The 19,688-nt window shown below is 38.6% G+C and overlaps 3 protein-coding genes across 8 annotated transcripts; 1 reads left to right on the forward strand and 2 right to left on the reverse strand.

Moving 5' to 3' along the window:
* Window positions 1-78: 78 nt before the first annotated feature.
* On the reverse strand, window positions 79-6,887 carry LOC121810979. 2 transcript variants are annotated; one of them, XM_042211728.1, is made up of 13 exons: window positions 6,522-6,887; window positions 5,922-6,038; window positions 5,154-5,218; window positions 4,487-4,592; window positions 3,790-3,861; window positions 3,646-3,705; window positions 3,442-3,571; window positions 3,176-3,369; window positions 2,883-3,067; window positions 2,149-2,276; window positions 1,702-1,976; window positions 1,036-1,276; window positions 79-876 (listed from the first exon to the last, which is right to left on the reverse strand). In XM_042211728.1, the coding sequence occupies exons 1-13, from the start codon at window positions 6,777-6,779 to the stop codon at window positions 251-253; spliced, it is 2,457 nt and encodes an 818-aa protein (XP_042067662.1). In that variant the 5' UTR covers window positions 6,780-6,887; the 3' UTR covers window positions 79-250. The 2 variants fall into 2 exon arrangements, with proteins under 2 accessions (XP_042067662.1, XP_042067663.1); XM_042211729.1 differs by having other exon boundaries at window positions 5,922-6,034; window positions 6,522-6,652.
* A 2,698-nt stretch (window positions 6,888-9,585) lies between these two features.
* Window positions 9,586-12,415, forward strand: LOC121742667 (ribosomal lysine N-methyltransferase 4-like). Its single transcript, XM_042135873.1, has 5 exons — window positions 9,586-9,690; window positions 9,770-10,157; window positions 10,438-10,634; window positions 11,206-11,497; window positions 11,582-12,415. The coding sequence occupies exons 1-5, from the start codon at window positions 9,677-9,679 to the stop codon at window positions 12,239-12,241; spliced, it is 1,551 nt and encodes a 516-aa protein (XP_041991807.1). The 5' UTR covers window positions 9,586-9,676; the 3' UTR covers window positions 12,242-12,415.
* A 1,804-nt stretch (window positions 12,416-14,219) lies between these two features.
* On the reverse strand, window positions 14,220-19,146 carry LOC121742404 (ferredoxin-like). Of its 5 annotated transcripts, none has more exons than XR_006038046.1 (3): window positions 18,725-19,143; window positions 18,090-18,627; window positions 17,166-17,539 (listed from the first exon to the last, which is right to left on the reverse strand). XR_006038046.1 is itself a non-coding variant. In XM_042135528.1 (3 exons), the coding sequence occupies exons 1-3, from the start codon at window positions 18,824-18,826 to the stop codon at window positions 17,361-17,363; spliced, it is 813 nt and encodes a 270-aa protein (XP_041991462.1). In that variant the 5' UTR covers window positions 18,827-19,144; the 3' UTR covers window positions 17,166-17,360. The 5 variants fall into 5 exon arrangements, 3 of the variants coding, with proteins under 3 accessions (XP_041991463.1, XP_041991464.1, XP_041991462.1); XM_042135528.1 differs by having other exon boundaries at window positions 18,090-18,621; window positions 18,725-19,144; XM_042135529.1 differs by lacking the exons at window positions 17,166-17,539; window positions 18,090-18,627 and adding an exon at window positions 14,220-14,839 and having other exon boundaries at window positions 18,725-19,146.
* Between the last annotated feature and the right edge of the window lie 542 nt (window positions 19,147-19,688).

The raw sequence follows: 19,688 nt of genomic DNA on the forward strand, positions 1-19,688 counted from the left end.
ATTACTAAGTACTAAGATATAGAAACATGTGATAATTTATCCATCTTAAGATATTTCATTAGCGAATCAAACACACAGTTATCAAGAGATCACATATCATTAAAATGGTAATTTTCATGACATTAAAATGTAGTACACATAAACTACAATAACTCAAAAATTTGCTACTATCATCCATCAAAATTTGGTGTTGAACATTAATCAGAGCAAGCTCTTGAACTCCACCAGTGAACCATCAAGTCTCAATAATCTAGTCAGAATCTGGATCGCCATCCACGATGTCTGGAAATACATCTTCAGCTTCATCGTCTGCTTCGAACATCATCGCATTACTTCTGTCGATATTAGATAATCTAGCAGATATTCTTTCAAGTATAGTCTCTGAAACAGAAACCGCACCACTCTCAGCTGTGACGTTGTTCTCTACTGGTGCAGCTTTCCCATTCGCAGGCTCTAGCTCGACGTTTTCCAACAGGCCACTTTTGAAGCGTTTCACTTCAATGCCATTGTTGTCAGGACCATTTTCTGAGGTTGTAACCTCATTTTTCTTGAGGACATCAACACCAGAAGTGACTTCGTCAGCAGGGTCCATGGGCTGTTGCCTCTCTGTGACTTGAATTTCCATTTCATCGTCTTTTCCACGCCAATTTTCAATGAGGTCGTCTTCTTCTGATTCAGGCCCATCATGTTGATAATTAGGAATTCGTCTGTCTCCACTAGGGTATATAGGATCGCGCAAGTGGCCAAGAGCTTTATACCCATCGCCATCGGAATTGAAATTCAACAAAGGAAGGCTCCTCGGGTGTATGAGCACTTCTAAAGCCAGCAGTGCATGCCCACAATACTCAGCAAGCTTTGTGTCTGCTGCTTGCGTGCCTACAGAATATACAAGCATAAGCAACAGAGAGAAGCAGCAGAAAGAGCATCTCGTGTCTATATTCGTTATTGTGCAGCAGACGAATCTATGCATACTCTTAGGCAATTGTACATTTGTAAGATTCAAGAAAGGAAGACCGATTGAGCATAATATATTACCTTTACGGAAAAGCTGTAGACCAAGCGCCAGATGAGATGGGCGTACTCTGCCAGGCGAAAGAAGAGATGCCAGAAGTGCACGTAATGCAGCTACTTGGAAGTCTGCCCACGTAGGCGTAGCATCACCTGATAGAAGAATCTTCCTTTCCTCCTTGGACCCTCCTCTACAAGCATATGTGGCCACAGTTATAAGCAGTTTATCAACGTCTCCTCGCCAGCTTTCAGATCTAACTGAACCACCCTGTTGACAATTGTAGATTTGTTCAACTCAATGAATATAATATTACAAACACTCAACCGTTGTCTAACTTAACAGGGCAAAAACAGCTACTATTACTATATAGTTGGGTATGAGATAGTTTTTACTTGAACTAAACCAAAAACTATATTTCAGGTATTAAGATGGACATCATTGTGGGCCTCATGCTTAAAACATGTACTGTGGTAATTTTCAGAAAGAATGAATCTCAATGTTGAAACGCCCAAGAAAAATTCTCAAAGTCTGGCACTTTGGATTTACCATCCATTAGAATGTAACAGAGCATTTGAAAGGTGGTAGTCAATGTTATATCATCTATTTCTGAGGATACAAGATGGAATGAAACATTTCAAAGAAAAACTTGCATCTTAAATTCTTAACTCATGATTATCGTCAGAAGAACGTACCACAGTGAGGAGTGCTTCTAGTGCCTCCAACGCTGCAATCTTCACGGATATAGGAGTTGAATTAATTGACATTTTCCCTTCCAGATCACCATGAGCAGGCTGCTCTTGCAATGAAACTTTACCACGCTTCCTTTTCTTATAGTGGAAGTCATTGGACAATTCTGCCTGGACCTTTGTGTTTGCACCTGAGCTTTTGACGTCCTTCTCAATCCCAAGGAAATCTAAGTCAACGAATACATTGCTGACAATATTCTGGCTAACATGAATTGCAAGCCCTGCCCAAAGAGCAAAAATAAAGACTATGACAAAACGAAGACTTCATTGCATCCACTCAACATTACACACGCGCAATGTAAACATTTTCAAGCTGAAACGCTGTAAATGTCATGGTTACAGGAGTCTACCCATCAGCATTTAATAATAAAAATTTAAAACATGTTATCGTACCAACGCCCATTGATATTAGGAGGACTTTCAGAATTGAGTATGCTTTTATCTTCAGCCCAGGGATTTTACATCTGCTCAAGTATTCTTTCAGCAACTCAAAAATTTCCGCAACATAAGGTAAGACTTGGCTGCGTGAAAGAAATAAGAAAGTCTGAACATCAACAGAGCTAGCTTGAAGAACTTTTGTTTAAAAATTAAAACTGAAGCACTTCGAAGAATTTTAACAGATACTCTGTAGTATTACATTCTAGAAGACTAGACAACAATTGAAACAAGACAATGATCTGTGTAGGAACTCCTTATTTGTGGCCTCAGTCATCCTACAATCTTCCATTTGTACTTTTATAATTTTAAATTCAAATCAGGCAGCTAATAAATGCTTGCGATTGTTACAAAAGTCGGTACAGTTTAGGGAACTCAATTGAAATATCTACAATATTCTCCTACACTCATCTTTTGGGTAGAATGTAGCTTAGGACCATACGTCTCTTTTCAGGTATAATAGTTTCTTGGTGATTTACTCTTCTTTTTTCACCTTTACTTACATGGCAAAGTTGTTTCTTCTATTAACACTTATTGACACAGTGCTGTGATATGAAATGGTATGCACTTAGACCTAAACCTGTAGCCAAAGATATAAGCATGCTACCCTTAGAAGCACCACATCAGATCAACATCATCGGTACAGTAATTCTTGTTTGGTATCAGTTGCTCTTTGAGAATATATGATATACCTGCCCAGCCCCTTGACAATAGCAGTGAGGATTTCCAGACTTTGGAATTGCATATTTGGGATTTCCGAACAAACAAATTCTTGTTTCAGGGTGGTCATGAAAGAATAAGAAGATAGAGGTAAGGAGCCATCGACCAATAGCACCCTCCCAGCAAGGGCTATTAAACCACAAATAGGAACATGAACCTGATGTTTCACACAAGTGTTATTCTTTACTCTGCTTGGCAGAAAATCAAACCGCAAAAGATGAATTCATGCTTTTATTCGAAAGCAGATGCAAAAATAAGAGAATACCATAACAGGGTAAGGAGTTGTTAGCATGTCAGAACAGCACTGCAGAAGAGAAGAAATTCTAGATGCCAACAGTCGCTCGGGGCTCCTGGTTGAAATATCTGAGCTTTGATCAGACACTTCTGAGCCTCCTAGTGGAGGTGGAGGTTCTTTGCCGGCCGGAAGCAAAGCCCTCATTGCTTTAGCATTTCTGGTCTCTGTAATAAAACGACTTAGACATGTGATTACTACTAATGTCAGCAACTGCTAATGGAAACTTCTCTCAGTACCTTCTTCAAGACCCTGGAATGCATCATTCAACTGGCTGTTTACATAAAGTAAAATCTTATTCATCATCAGGGACCAGCTATCCTCATCTCCTCTGGATTTTGGAAGCAGTGATAACCCATGGCCTAGGTTCTGTACCAAGTGCCAGTAGTTTGGTAAGATTAATTTTAACTTAGTGACAAATCAAATATTTCACAAACTCCCACCTTCAAAACACTTGGAGAGCATTTTCCAGATATGAGCTTTGAAACAATAGCAGCTTCAACCTAAAATAATAAATTCATTTAACAAGAGGTCAAATCTCTTCAAATATACCGTATGTTTGTAGATTATAAAGGGTAACCACTTACACTGTCATAATGTCGGTGAACTGCTGATGGAACGAAATCAATCAAGGTACGTAAAAGACACATAGCTTCTTCCTGCATTTAATTCATCCCAGAAAAAAGAAAAAAAAAAGGAAAAATGATTAAACTTGCACAGCAGAAACTATCACTTTTCAATTAGTGTTATAAGAGTCAACATCTTCATAATAATGACTTGATGGGCCATAAAATAATTTTGACAAATATAGATGAAGTAAAACAAAAGGTAAAAAGGCAAGCTCAGTACAAATTCAGTATCCTTTGCTTATTTGTACTTTTTCCAATCTTAGATATCTTCCAAAACAAGTCTGCATATAGTTAAATAAAATGGAAGTATATATTTAACTAATTAACTATAAATCTATAAATAAAGATCTGAACTGTCATGCCACTGATAGGTGCAATACATCTGAATTCTAAATGCACTTGAATGAGTTTGCAATACAGATCCTTTTTGAACCAAACCACAGATACCTTAGTTTAAGTCATGTCTGTCGTACACATATAATAGCATTTTGATCACAAATCTTTCACTTACATCGCACTATTGAAAACAATTCTAACTAACCTTCACTTACATAATACATGTGCTGCCCATCTATCACAACTTTATCCAATACAAAAAAAAATCACACCAAAACACATTAAAAATCAGTGCACGAGAATCCTGTGATATACCAACCAATACAACAGATGAGTTCTCCTCGTTTAACAGCTTCAGTGACTGCTGAGTAACTTTTGTTGCCAGCGAAGTTGCATCCTTTTTCACATTTGAAAAATCATCCAGCCTAATTCACATAACAAAATTAGAAAACTAAACAATTCAAGATAGTGTAATAAGTTCACAACAGCTAAATCTTATATGACAGCTAGAATTTAACAGATCAAACAGAACCTTCACATCTGACATGAAGAAGCAGATAACACCCTAGTCCCTAACATAATTTTCTGTAGGGCACACTGGACTATATCTATCTCAGATTCTTTAATAGGTTGATACAAATGTCAACTACACTACACACCTTACAAGACCCAAGCTTTTGTATTAGTTTGAAGATCCCCATATGGAGGTTTTTCTTTGTTTCCCATTGCCTATTACTTGAGAAGTGTAACTAATATGTGCACAGATATCTCTGCATAGCAACACGAGCGAGACACGTAATACTGAAGAATCTCTAATTTTCAAATTGTTTCTAATACATAGAATCTAAAGAATTTCCATTATTCCACCATGGCACATTTCATACAAAACAATAAAAAAAGTGATTGACTCGTATCTTTTTCAAGAACTAAATAGAAACAGCATGGATAATGAACATACATACAAAGACCAGTTCAAATCCACATACCTTGTAAACATATCTGATAGAGAGGCACAAGAAGATGCCTTCACAAAATGAGAAACTTCTGAAGGCTGGTAAGAAGATAAAAGAAACAACGTAAACAAAACAAATATATATCCAAGGTAGATGTCACATTTCCTTTTTTGGAAAAAAGATCACTCTCACATTAACATATAAAAATATTTTTTCTCTCTCCACTTAACACACATAATAACATCTCCTCAAATCCCGTGCCACCACCCAAGTATGACATCTAGCTTGGAACGGAGGGAGTATATTACGATTCTGAAATTCTTTTATTTTAATCTCCCCACAAGTTCTTTCTGCTCATTAATTTTAGTGCAGAGAGACTTCACCTCTAAAATAACATGAATACACTACATCTGCAAAGTATTATTTAGAACCATGGGAAGCTTAATAACAATATTTTACATTCAATTCTAAAGAATATGAACCAACAATACTTATGGTTGCACGATTACATTCTTAGCTACTCCGTTCCTTCATAGTTGAGTCATTTTTCCATTTCGGGAAGTTCCTTCATAGTTGAGTCATTTCCATATATGGTAACTTTTTTCTCTTTCTTACTTTACTCTCTCTTGCTTTATTCTCTCTACTTTATTCACTTTATACTTTATTCTCTCTATCTTTTCCTCTCTCTTACTTTTTTATCTATTTATTTAACACATCCAACATTCTTTTCTAAAACTCCGTGCCGAAAAGTTTCTCCTCAACTATGAAGAAACGGAGGGAGTATTAAATAGCAGAACATACCTGTATATGCGCGAGAAGCTTGTTCAACCAAACATCATATGAAGTTAAAAAGCGCTCTGAACTGCACTGTTGGCAGGTCAATCCAAGTAAACATATCCCAGCCCAGCACTTATCTGGCTAAAGAACATCCATGAACACCAAAAAAACATATAAGTACATGTCACCATATTTATTAACTTCATCAAATATCAATTACTCATAAAATACCCAGCGACCATAAACATGTCGAAAGACACCAAAGAGTAAAATAAAATAGAATGAAAAAATATTTACAAAATAAACCTACATTACACCGGCACACATTGATGCCCAAAAACAAAATCTATTGAGCCAGGATAAAATCACCACAAGAAAAGTTCACTTTATTTAATTTTACATTTGTGAGAAATTTAGGCACATATCTCATCCATTCCACATTTCAGTCAAACTACTAGAAACAGTAAAATCTGAATCGGTGCTATTTGCTTGTCTGATTGAGCAAACACAGCACATAAACCACAGATACTACAACAAAACCTGTACAACGAACTGACGAAGTCCCAATGCAGACTAGCTACGAAAACAATGAAACAATTAAATGCAAATTAAATTTCTTATTACCAAATTGCTAGACGCCAAGGCGAGCAATCGATTGACCCATGAATCGACGGCCGATTTCCAGGCGTCCACCAAATCCTGTTGCGTCTCAGGGGGTGTCCGCTCCGATAACAATTTATGGGTTTTGACGGCGGAGACAACGTACGACAGCTCCGAGGGGTTAGTGAAGGGATGCTTCTCATCGGGGACGTACTCCCTCAGCAGCGAACGGAGCAATTTCGGTTTCATTGCGACATCGTACATGGCCTCCGGCGCCGACATTTTCTGCCGTTCTATGGTAGAAGGGTTTATGGTTTAGGGTTTTAACAAAACGCAGAGCTGAATTCACTCGTAAAATTTTTTGAGTTTTTTTTTGTGAAATTAGAAACCGCGCCAATAAAAAAAAACATAATAAAACTAGTAATGCACTTTGAAAATTTCTAGGCCCTTGTTTAACACTTTAAGAGCATCCACAATGGGACGGATATCCCGGGGACATCCCGACGGACTTCTCAAAAACACCTCATGTCACTTCATAAGGACATTCCACTACACAATGACGGACATCCCCAAAGACATCCCGACGGATATCCATAAAAAACAATAAAAAATCGGGACGTCCGTCGTGTCAACGCAATGGCGGACATCCCGACGAACGTCCCAAAAAGCCGCGGAACTCCGGTGTCCGCAACGGACGTCCGTATCCGTATGCATGCTGCCTAATGGCGGACGTCCCGGCGGACGTCGGACCGGTGCGGACGTCCGGCACGCCGGTCCGACGTCCGCCATTGTGGATGCACTAAAGTCTTTGTAGATGGATTTTTCGTCCTTTGTCTCTTTACACATTAGTACTATTTCATTTAGGCCCCCATACCAATATTAACAACTAAAGTAGTAGTATAATGGAATTTAATTATTTAGACCTAACTAGAATAAATTGGCACCCTTCGACTTTTCAGACATACAAATATAACTATAACTTGCGTTATCACACCTCAATCATACTCCAATTTATAAACCATAGACTCTCTTAGTAACCTTAAATTATATTCCTTTTGTCTCATTTTAAGTGAAATATTTTCTATTTGATAGATGACTTTTTCAATTTTATTTTATGAGTCAAATAAAAAAGAATAGAAAAGAGATATTGATATTTTCATTTTAAAAAATATATCAATTAAAATGAAATATCCAAAGAAGTAGTAGTAATTAATTTATTGATAGTGTAGATATCGAATATTCTTGAAACAATCGGAGTATAATTATTTAAATTTAAATGGTTGATTAGAAATATGCATATGCGGTTTGGATTTATTGCCACACTAATCAACATATCCGCGTTCGTTTTTCTATTTCAAAAGTTATTTAGTTTTATGATTTCATAATAACATTTTGTTATATAATTGATGATTTTAGATCTTATATAATTATATTTTTTTTAGAGTAAATGTCAAAATTGGTCCTAAACATATGACCATTTTACAATTTTGGTACTACACATTAAGTTTTGAATTATTGCATCCTATACTTTTAACTCGGGCCAAAATTAGTCCAAAATGGAACCGATAAATATTAACAGTCATCGCTTTTTAATCAGATTTTGACCTAATTAAACTCTTAATTTTGATTATTAGCCCCCTTCATTTTTATTAGCAACTAATTAATTAATTTAAAATACTAAAGTGAATTAAAACAACATTGATATTTCTAATTATTTAAAACTAGGCGTCCACGAGCCAGAAGGGGGTCGATTCAGCGCCTCCGAATCGGAAATTGTGCAGTTTGTCGTCGAGCAGCATACCTAGAAATGGAGTAAGCTCGACTTTGTAGGAATGTAGGTTGAAAGGTCCGATTGCACCGAGCTTGACGAGAACCTCGCTGAAGATGCCATTGTCTTGCTTGACGTTTAATCTATTTCTCTAAATGTAGTAATCAGGCAGGTTTGAGTACCCGAATTCGTCGTCACTGTGAGCGGAGACATAGACCTCGATCACGGCTCTGTACGTGTTGCTAGGGATTATGAACTAGAACCATTCCTCTCCGGCGGCGGACATCGAGACGGTCAAATCGGCAAGGATTTGGTCCAATTCGAGCGACGCAGTGGGCGCGAATGACTGTTGGGGGTTGCGTATGTGTTTTCTAGGGGTATTTTGAGTGGGGATTCTATTATGTTGTTGAAGAGTAAGGTGATGTTGATGTGGAAGATGTCGATGTAGAAGTCGTCGACGATGTTCTCGAGCATGACGAAGAGGGTAAGGTTTCAGCGGTGGAGGAGGGTGGAGTAGCGGGTAATGTATTTGCGGAAGGTTAAGGAGATCCCTTGAGGGATGGGCTCGGGGGTGCTGGTGCGGAGGAGCTCGGCGCCGGCGAGCCAAACAGCGGAGATGCAGTCATATTGCGTACCGTTGGAGGCACCAGAGAATTGGAGGACGGCATTGGACGAGTTGGAGTTGAAGGGGAAAGAGTAGTTAGCGGCGGTGAGGGGAGGTTGTAGGTGTTGCCAAAGATGTGATTGAAGAGGGGAAGGCTGCAAGCGGGGGTCAGGGAGTCGTAGGGAAGGGAGCGGCTCACTTCGATTAGTTTTGGGGGTTGGGTGGAGGCGGAGCAGCGGGTTCTCGGGAGTGGACGGTGCTGGAACGGCGGAGGGGAGGCACCTTAATGAAGGAATCTTATTTATTTAGAATAAATATTTTTTTCATTTTATTTAGAACAAATACTTTTATTTTAAAATAATTAAAAATTATTAACAAATTTATTAATTAGGTCAAAATCTGATTAAAAAGCGTTGACGGTTCCGTCCATTTTGGCCCGAGTTGAAATGTATAGGATGCAATAATTCAAAACGTAATATTTATGATCAAACCATATGTTTAGGATATGACCAAGTTTGACCTTTACTCATTTTTTTTATCATTTCATAAAAATTATTTCACACTTTGAAATAGTGAGAATATTATGGAATCGATCGTTCATTAGACGAGTGTGACAATAATTTGACAACAACATGGAACTATTCATAACTTTTTAAATAAATTATTCATATATTTTCATTTTGACATGATAATATAAATAGGAATAAATAATATACCGAGAATTTACCATAGTTTTAATTGCAGTGTTTAACTAAGACGGCGCCGCCAAGCCCAACTCTCGTCGTCTCCCTGCATCGCCGGAGCGCAATGGCCGCCGCCAGGTAACTCCGCCTCTATCATCCGCGCCGCCTATTTCCGAATACAACACACTATCATCTTTTAATCGCCTATGAATTGCAGAAAGATGAGAGCATTCAAACGGTGGATGAAGGACCAAGGCGTAGAGTGGAGCGACGCCCTTCTATTCGCAACCGAAAGCGGCTGCGCCAACGACTCGCCGCCGATCTCCGTGGAGGCCTTAAGCGACTTGAAGGAGGGCGACGTCGTGGCGAAGATCCCTAAGCAGAGCTGCCTCACCGTCGCGACTTCCGCCGCCAGCGATCTCATCGAGGAGGCGGAGCTCGGCGGCAATTTAGGGCTCTGCTTTGCCCTAATGTACGAGAAGATCCTCGGCGCCGATTCGAAGTGGTTCGAGTACTTGCAGATACTGCCTAATTTCGAGCCCATTCCGCTGCTCTGGTCAATCTCCGAAATCGACTCTCTCCTCGCCGGAACTGAACTGCACAAGGTCAGAACATCACGCTTAAAGCTCACTCAAGAATGATACATGATAATTCAGATATTAAAGCAAATAATTGAGTTAATTACGATTAGAAATTAGAGGCTTAGAGCTTAATCATGACTAACTTATTATTGTAATTGAAACCTAATTAGTTCGCCTCTATTTGATTATTTTCATCTGTAAACCACAAGGTTGAAGCATCTACATATCAATAGTCTGTGGTTTTTGAGCACATATTAGTATCTCTGTAGTGTATTGACAAACAATCAATGGAATGTGTAGGCAGACAGTTAAAGAAGACAAGGCTCTGGTCTTTGAAGACTGGAAGGAATGCATAAAACCTGTTTTGGAGTTGGACTCTTTTGAGCTAAAGCCGGAATCTTTCACCGTTGATGAATATTTTGCTGCAAAGAGTCTAGTTGCTTCGAGGTCATTTCAGGTCGATGAGTATCATGGCTACGGCATGGTCCCTTTGGCTGATCTGTGAGTTCTTCTTAAATCTCATAATGTTTGCCACTATTGAAAATGTAGGACATGGATTTTTGTTGTTTGTGAAGGTTATTTCGGATGAGATATTCAAAGTTAGTGTACTAACACAAAAATCTCTGAAACATAGATCTCTGAATCATTGTTTCGGACCTTTTATGTTTTCCATGACCTGTTTCCAGAATGTCATATCCATATTTAGCTTACAGATGATCGATTTAACATATTTATTTGCTTTGCTGCTTGCTGAAAAGCTCATTTGAATCTGAAACGTCTAAAGTCTGGTCTTTCGTGTTGATGAAAATTCGTCTGAGGTATCTGAATATTGAACAACTAAGATCGAAGTAAAGTTATTTTGTGTTGATTAATGTATTTTGTTTAATTACACTATCCCATCTTAAGCATATGCATTCTTGTTTTGTTCCTGTATAGTTCACCAGAGGCCAAATTGTCTGACATTCTGACTGAGTGTTCTAGTGATGCTTTTCAAAGGGGTCGATATGTTGTTTATCCTTCTCTTCACAGCTCTTCTTCCCATCTCTCAATGATTCCACTCTCGTGAATCTAGGTTTAATCACAAAACAGCTGCTGAGGATGTACATATTACAACTGAATCTGATAATGACACCGGCAGTGAAAAGGAGGGTACTGACCACGAAAGTGATGGAGATGATGACACCTCCAGTGAAAAGGAGGGTAATGACCATGAAAGTGATGGAGATGATGAGCCGGTAATTCATGATTCTCATTCGGAAAGAGGAGATGGAAGTGGGAGTGACCTAGAACTTTCTTCGGGCTCAGGAAATGAGTCTCCCTTCCTGGAAATTATCATGATCAAAGATGTCAAAGCTGGAGCTGAGGTATTTATATCGGCCCTAGTGTGACTAGATAACAATTCAGCATAATTTTGTCGATGGGTTCTGAAAAGACTAATATTGTTTCAGGTGTTCAATACATATGGACATTTAGGCAATGCAGCCCTTCTGCATAGATATGGATTTACAGAAGCTGATAATCCCTTTGATATTCTGAACATCGACTTAGATATTGTAGTCCAGTGGAGCTTATCTTTGTTTTCATGTCGCCAAAGTAGAAGCAGGCTATCAATCTGGAGAAAGATGGGGTACTCGGGATGTGGGGATCAAGATTCCGAATACTTTGAAATCTCATGTGACGGGGAGCCTCAAGACGAGCTGTTGGTTTTACTCTACATAATGCTGTTGCCCAAGGATGAATCCCCTGCACTTGATCAAGCCGTGTCGGGTACAGGAGAAACGAACGCAGCAGCAAAGTTCCAGTTGTTAAATAAGGAGATCGTTCTGTCTGCCAAAGGCTCGGATCCGAGCAAGAAACTGTTGCTGACGCCGGGCGTTGGGGCAGCTCTTTCTTCCCTTGCTGACTCTAGAGAGAGTCTGTACGGGCCGAGTTCTCTGGAGGAAGACGTGAAATCGCGTGACGGGTGCTGTCGTGCAACGGAGGGGAAGCTGCATCATTCGTTGATGCTGCGTATTAGTGAGAGGAGGATACTTGAGAAACTCAGACGCTATTCTGCAACTATAGTATCCGCTAATGGAGGAAGAAAGAGGAAAGGAACGGAGACGTGACTGTGATGGAACAATGCAGTAAAGCAAAGCAGATTCATTGCTCCAAGTTTTATTTATGCCGCTCAAACTGGCCGTTTATTTACATGTTGCGAGAATTGGAGTTTCATTATATTTGGATTATAACTCTTGTCAATCTATTCGATTCATACGAATCAAATCATAACTTTCCTACGATTCTCAGTTGTTCCATGAGATTATTATGTTAATCATTAGCATTTTTTGCAATAATTATTATGTTAATCAATTATAAAAAAATATTATTGTTAACGAAATAATAGTACTAATAAATAAATACTACCTAACTGATCCTTAATCCACCTAAATTCAGGAAGTTGTTTAGTTGACGTTGACGTAGAATATAAATAATATTCGAAACTTTAAAAATGTTTTTTAAATAATCAATAATGTTTCAAAGTTTATTTTGTGACCGTGATAATTTGATTTTTCGACCTATTAGTAGGAGGAAAAAGATGTGACGCTTGAAGGATAGTATAAATAAGTGATAGCCTTAAAATGTATGCAAATTTGGTGGTGGTATACATCAAATTTGAAATAGATCGAGGTATGACAAATTTTGAATGATCAAAATCAAATGTGAATTTTAATATGAAATAGATGAGATCATTAGTGACAGCACTTAACGGTTTTGAATATTGACTTTAAAGTTTGAAATTTAAGGAAGTCGTTAAATTTAATGATGGGAATATCAATTACGGTTCTTGGATTTAATGAGCTCAATAAATTTCATCTTAGAAAATTTTGAAACATCCATGTTCAAACTTCTGCCATTGACAATCCTAATATATTTTCTATGTTTACATTTACCTTGATATATTAAGGTATTTCATCGGAAATAACGTACTCAGCATACCATATAATTCCCTCATCTCCCAAATCTATATCTAATTAAAAATCTTAGTCCTAATTCATAATTACAACAATTTAAAAAGTTTAGTCCAAACTCCTAATTACAACAATTCAAAATTTATATAACTATTGCAATTAATGCCAAATTCTATTTATATGCATATAATTCGTAATTATCTCAAAATAAAATACAAAATCTATAACAAAATGAATGACTAAATCTCTTTTATATTCATGCTTTGTTCAATCTTCCCCCTTCCAAAATTTCCCTCCCAATTCTCTCTCTCTCTAGAGTGATTCTAATGGCGTTTGATCAATCGAAATTAGATCTATCGGAAACCTCCTCCGATCTTCCACCGGAATCCTTCTACATCCCCACCGGTGACGAACGCGAATGGTTCGATCGCAATGCTGTAATGCAGCGCAAATCATCCTTGAAGATAGGCTACCACCGCAACTTCAAATCCTTCTCTCAGCGCTCCGCCGCCGCCTCCCATCAAAAATCGTTCGCGCCGCCGCTTTCTGCTCTTCAGAAGGTCCAGAAAACCGGTAATCCACCGGAGAAGAAGCCGCTGTTTAGAAGCCGGTCTGAACCGGGCGGCAAGGCGGTCGTACATGAAACCGAACCGGTTTCGCCGCGAGTATCTTGCACGGGGAGGGTCAGGTTCAAGGGAGGTGACGGCAAGAAAACCGGGTTTTCGAGGATCGTCAGCTCTATATTTGGAAGTCGAACCGGTCAAAGCCGGTCCCAAAAAAGATTACCGGTGTGATTCGTTTTGGTTGGATCAGACCGGTCCGGTTCGGGTAAGTGGTCAAATGGTAGGGGCGCCAAAAAAAAAAGTGTAAACTAATGAATATATTTAATTTCTTTTCTTCATGGCTATTTTTTATATATACTATATTTGTTTAATAGATAATGTTAGTAATCTCATTTGGTCGTCCTTTTTGACAATTGGGATTATTTTTGTCGTTAAGTTATATTTTAGGGGAATTATAATGAATGGTGTGGGAAAATGACTTAAAAAATGGCATATTCATAAATATTTAATTTTGACTTGGTTCGTTTTGATCGACTGCTGATTTGATTTTTCATAAAAACCAAAATCGTTACTTGAAAAGAAAATTATGCAGTACTCCTCTATAAAATAAACTTACAACCATGTTCAATTTATTTGGATAGTAAATTAATGCCAGACATTATACAAATAATTAAATAGGACTATAATAATTGAGTTTTAAACCATTCTCATTAATATGAACATAACGTGATATCAATGGAGATCCTCTTCCTTGTGAGTACAAACAACACAATCCGATTTGGGATAGGAAACGCAGGTGAGGACATATCCCTCCTCCATCTGCTTGTCGTCGAGGAACGAGCCCTCCGACTGGTCGACCGAGCCCGAGGCGAGCTTGCCAGCGCAGGTCGAGCACGAGCCGGCCCTGCACGAGTAAGGCAGCTCGATGCCAGCCGCCTCTGCAGAATCAAGAAGGCATTGGTCATCCGGGGCCTCGATCTCGTGCTCGCCTTCCGGTGTTATGAGCTTCACTTTGTACACGGTCGCCATTGCGCGCGCCCTGAAGCAAGGGCGCGGTTTCAAGCCAAACACGCTTGAAACGCCCTTCCCCGGGCCTATTGAGGCCAAGTTTTGGCGTAGAGCCCCGGGTTTTAGCGATGGTGGTGATTTGAGTAGGGATGGTGAAGGAATGGTGATGCTCCACATTTTGCACCTGAAACATATGTACAAACAAAGTTGTGATCTATAGCATGAATATGGCTGCCCTTTATTAATTCACATTGTAAAATTACAATCTACCCCTAGTGAACTTCAAACTATTTCAACCTAGTGGATCCAATCCCCAAAAATTATGTTCTTAATCCATTACTTATTACAAAGTTGTGTTCAGTATTCAGATTTATGATCTTACCATAATATGTACTCTTAGGGGTGAGATTATGCTATGGACTATGGTACTATAGCATGCTATTTCCCTTAGCAAAACAGAAGATGATGACAAAAATATAAAGAAGAATTACATAGAGATTAATCTTTAAAAAGTTCAATATTCATCTACTCCGGACTATATGACTTAATTTGTAAAAAAAATGACCCTTTCTTTCTCCCACCATAATTTATCATATCAAACCAGTCATGAGTTATACAAACAAGACTAGTACATGTAATATCATGCAATAGAAAACAGTAACTCATTTACTCATTCCCAAAAGAGAGAGAGAGAGAGGGAGAGAGACCTCAAGAAGGATGCAGCAGCTTCTAGAGAGAAAAGGAGAAATGTAGTAAATTGGAAAATAGAAAGTGAAGTGATTTAGTGTTAGCATAAGCCATAAGGTAACATGGTAGTGTATTTATGCTGTGGTGGCAAGAGCTAGATCATCAGAGACAGAGATGACCTCTGGGTCCCATCTAAAGTCAGCTTAGGAGCTGTCTCTTGGCAAAACCATATTGAATCATAAGATAAGGTGGTGGGAATTAGGACATGACTCTTCAAGAATGCTCTGGAATTTGTAATCACCACCATATGTTGAAGTCCAATGGGCTTCAAATTTTCTACACACTATATTGCTAGCCCAATTCAAAGGCCCAATCCATTGGTATAATTATTGAAATACATTAATTAATAAACAATTAAAACGGTGGGGTTTGCGCTGAACTCGCCGGAGAGAAATTGATCGGAGTTCGCTATGCGGAAGTTGTTAGAAATAATGGGATAAAATTCCCAAGACGTGTAGGCGGTACTCTAACTATTACTACAATTGAAAGAAGATAACAACAAAAGTGGAATGAAAATTATAACGGAAATAATAAAACAAACCAACAGTAAGTCGAGTCGAGGGAAATCCTCTTTTCGCAAGATAAATTACTCCCCGACTAGTGTTCACGGAATGGCGTATTGCCCCCAAAGATATAACGACTTCCTCCTAGCGTGTAGAAGCACCTCAAACCTGCTAGGAACCGGAGAACTTGATGGAGTTCCGAGAATCGAGCTATGCAATGCTCCTATATGCATACTATGATGTAGAGAGCTAGAGAGAAGAGAGAATGATTTTTGTTGGTATGTTTCTCATCTCTCAAACCCACCTATTTATAGGATAAGAGAGACCACTTCAAAAGTCTTGGTATTAAGAGATACCATAAACCAAATGAAGGTTTACATGAAAGGCCAAAGGACTTGAATATGAAAAGCTTGAAGCCTTTCATATTTAACACGTTTTCAACAATCCCCCACATTGGTTAGAGCACTGCAAGCTCAAACCAACACAAGACGTGTATGCATGCATGCATGCATACTCTTTGCTCAATTCTCGAGAAACAATATTGCATTTGAAATAGTAGCTTGGAGCTTTGAACTTTCCATAGTCAACACTATCGGGCATACTGGCGGCCTGGTGGACGTGATGCCTTAAACCATTCCTCCTTGGTGTATACCGAGACAATAATATTGACACAATATTATTTACAAACTCATCAGTTCTCACGTTTGTGTCCTTTACTGGCTATGGAACGCCACTTTGGATTCATAAGTGATTCACAAGTTGAAGCGGCCCACACTTCTTCACTTACATAGGTGATTCCTTTTCTAGGTATCCTGCAATACCTACCTTCTCGAGGCTTCTAAGAATCATTAAAAGTCAAAACTTAGCCTCTTACCATATGCAGGTTACAACACTCAATGCTTTCTAAAGAATAGACAAAGATTAAAAATCTTCTGAGTGTTACAACTAGATTCATATAGCTTCGTTTTCCCATTGAACCAAGCCCATGGGATCTCCAATCGTATGGTTGGGTTACCACTATAATCATCTTTTAAAATATGGTTTTCAGTCTCATTCCTTTTAGCAATTTATGCATTTGATCACGGTTTAAACCTTCGTTAACGGATCCGCTAAGTTATCCACTGATCTTACATAATCAACTGCGATAACACCACTTGTGATCAACTGCCTCACAGTATTATGTCGCCGACGAATATGTCGAGACTTACCATTGTATAAGCCATTATGTGCTCTCCCTATAGTCGCTTGGCTATCACAGTGTATCACTACTATATTAAATAGTTATAGTTGGCATTAAACAGTTACAGTTGAGAACTACTTCTCTGTGTGTGTGTGAGAGAGAGAGAGAGACACTGGACATTTATATGATTAACAGAAATTGGGAAATTACTTTTGTAGTATCAGAATACAATGATAAAATGAAGAATAGAAGTATCTACTCCATGCATCTCTACCTTATCTTTTTGGGGTGGATAGCCTGTCCTTGGACCATTCTTCCAAGGCTTTTCGGTGAAGAGAGTTCATTCGGATGTAAGGTCGTTTCTCTTTGATAATCTTTTCCGCAGTTTTCCAATCTTCTGCCAACCCAAGAGCAACTAGCAGCGCACACATTACAGCCACACTTCGCCCATGACCTGAAACGATCACAGGGTAAGAAACTCGGGACGAGGCCATTGCTCAACCATACAACCCCAAAGGGGACAATCACGGTTCAGCTACAGAAGAAAAAACAAATAGAGGCAGTTGTATTCACTAAACCATAAAGCAAGTATTCATTCACTAAGCAAGTAAGGATCTGTGAGAACTGAACATTGAGTTTTAACATGATATTTTGATGCTACAATTGCATAAAACATGCTTACTTTACTTGTTTTCAATGCCTATAAAGAATGTTCAAGATTTAATACATGAAATGAAAATGAACAAGATTTGTACCAAGTACTAAGCATTACAACATCAAAAACATTCAAACAATCATGAGCATCAGAGTTCAAACATAAATCACAAAACTAATTATTATTGATCCCAACTCCAACCTGATACATCACCTTCAATGGTAAAATGGACAAAAACAGAAGCATATGCAATCTAAGAAATCACACAATACACAAATGTAAGACACACATACAATCACAATCATGACATTTCAACCATCAAATACCCCAAAACCAGCAGGGATCATACCATAAGCAAAATGCACGAAAACCGGGACGCCCTGAGCCCGCTTCCCGCAAGCCCATTTCACAGCCCTCTCAATCTCCCCCGGGTCAGGGGAGCGCGTATCCCACGTGGGAACACAGAGGTACGCGCTCCCCGTGACCTCCCTCTTCCTCGGCAACTCACACGTGCAATCAACGATCGCGGGGTTGCCAGGTGGCAGCTTATCAGGGGCATAAGGCCACCCCCCAACATACAACCCCTCATCAATCTTGCTATATGGAGGCTCTCCACTAGTGAACCCTCTGATGAAGGAAAAAGCCCTCACGAAATAGAGGTAAGGGCTGTATATGATCAGAGACCAGATTGGGAAATTCCCATCTGACCCTTTGCCCAAGAGGATCGGCAGATTGATTGATGGATGGGATGGGATGCGATGGAAACCAAGAATGAGACGAGAGATGCATACAAGAAGGGGATTGATAGCAGAGTGAACTCGAACATTCGGAGGGAGAGGAAGAAGATGAATAAAGTTGCACACTTTAAGCAGAGGCGGCCTCTAGCTCTAGGAATTTGTAGGAAAGGGGGCAAATTTATATGGAGGAATTTTTAAATTTAGTAGAAGATTAAAAGAAATTAATTTAAAATGGGTATATAAATACCTGGGATGGGATGAAAAACATGAGGTGGGGCAATTGCCTCTCTTTAATAACATATAGAGATCCGCCCCTGACTTTATTAAGCACGGATAAACCAACACCCATATTTCCTTTCTGCTCAATCTGTATGTATTCAAGTATCTGTGAAGAAAAAATTGATCTTTAAAAAATTGCAGGCTGAAATATTTGAGTTTCAAGAATCAAGAAACACTCGATTAAACAGCAACTCGAGAGAGTTAGAGATATCGAATGAGAAATCAATCAGATTAAGGGGTTTTCATTGGTTTTGGTTGTGGCGTGATGATTGGGGAAGTTTCAGGAAGAGTGAGATTTTACTTTTTTAGGGTTCCTTTCTTGAAATGGAGAAGTACGTATGCAAATTACAATAGAATATAAGAAAAAATATAATGGTCTCGTTAAACAAATCTTTGCAAAAATGTAGTCAAACTCTTAACAAAATTAATTCTGGAGTATGCAAATTGATATAAATTTTTTTTTGGGGGGGAGGGGCGGTTTATCATCAAAGAAAATTAATATTTCATCCATTTTATTTTCTCATTTTTGTCATTTATTGTCATTTGTGTTATTTCACTGATAAACTCATTGCATTCACATTTTATTATAAAATAAGATACATATTTGACTACTCCCTCCATCCCCTAATAGGAGTCGTTGTTTGACCGGGCACGAGTTTTAAGAAATGTAAAGAAAAGTTGGTTGAAAAAGTTAGTGGAATGTGAGACTCACTTTTTTATATTGATTTTATAATAAAATGTGATTGGAGTGAGTTAGTGGAATGTGTGACCTACTACCATTTATGGTAAAAATGAATAGTGACTCTTAATGGGGGACGGCCCAAAAAGGAAATTAGCGACTCTTATTCGGGGACGGAGGGAGTATTTTTTAATCATACTTCTTCATTTCTTAAAACTCGAGTCACCAAAAAGTAGGACATGTAATCACGGAT

The sequence above is a fragment of the Salvia splendens genome, chromosome 7 (assembly GCF_004379255.2).
Source record: "Salvia splendens isolate huo1 chromosome 7, SspV2, whole genome shotgun sequence".
Lineage (NCBI taxonomy): Eukaryota > Viridiplantae > Streptophyta > Magnoliopsida > Lamiales > Lamiaceae > Salvia > Salvia splendens.

What these genes read in the sequence shown, in the direction of transcription:
- LOC121742404 (XM_042135528.1), bottom strand. Translation starts at nt 18,826, where the DNA reads ATGGGTGTTGGTTTATCCGTGCTTAATAAAGTCAGGGGCGGATCTCTA. An exon ending in TGTTTTTCATCCCATCCCAG is followed by an intron (nt 18,622 to 18,724) that starts GTATTTATATAC and finishes TCCTAGAGCTAG; the next exon opens with AGGCCGCCTCTGCTTAAAGT. An exon ending in TTTCGTGCATTTTGCTTATG is followed by an intron (nt 17,540 to 18,089) that starts GTATGATCCCTG and finishes TGATCGTTTCAG; the next exon opens with GTCATGGGCGAAGTGTGGCT.
- LOC121810979 (XM_042211728.1), bottom strand. Translation starts at nt 6,779, where the DNA reads ATGTCGGCGCCGGAGGCCATGTACGATGTCGCAATGAAACCGAAATTG. An exon ending in CCTTGGCGTCTAGCAATTTG is followed by an intron (nt 6,039 to 6,521) that starts GTAATAAGAAAT and finishes GATGTTCTTTAG; the next exon opens with CCAGATAAGTGCTGGGCTGG. An exon ending in TTCACCGACATTATGACAGT is followed by an intron (nt 3,706 to 3,789) that starts GTAAGTGGTTAC and finishes TTATTATTTTAG; the next exon opens with GTTGAAGCTGCTATTGTTTC.
- LOC121742667 (XM_042135873.1), top strand. An exon ending in CCGGAACTGAACTGCACAAG is followed by an intron (nt 10,158 to 10,437) that starts GTCAGAACATCA and finishes ATGTGTAGGCAG; the next exon opens with ACAGTTAAAGAAGACAAGGC. An exon ending in ATGTCAAAGCTGGAGCTGAG is followed by an intron (nt 11,498 to 11,581) that starts GTATTTATATCG and finishes ATATTGTTTCAG; the next exon opens with GTGTTCAATACATATGGACA.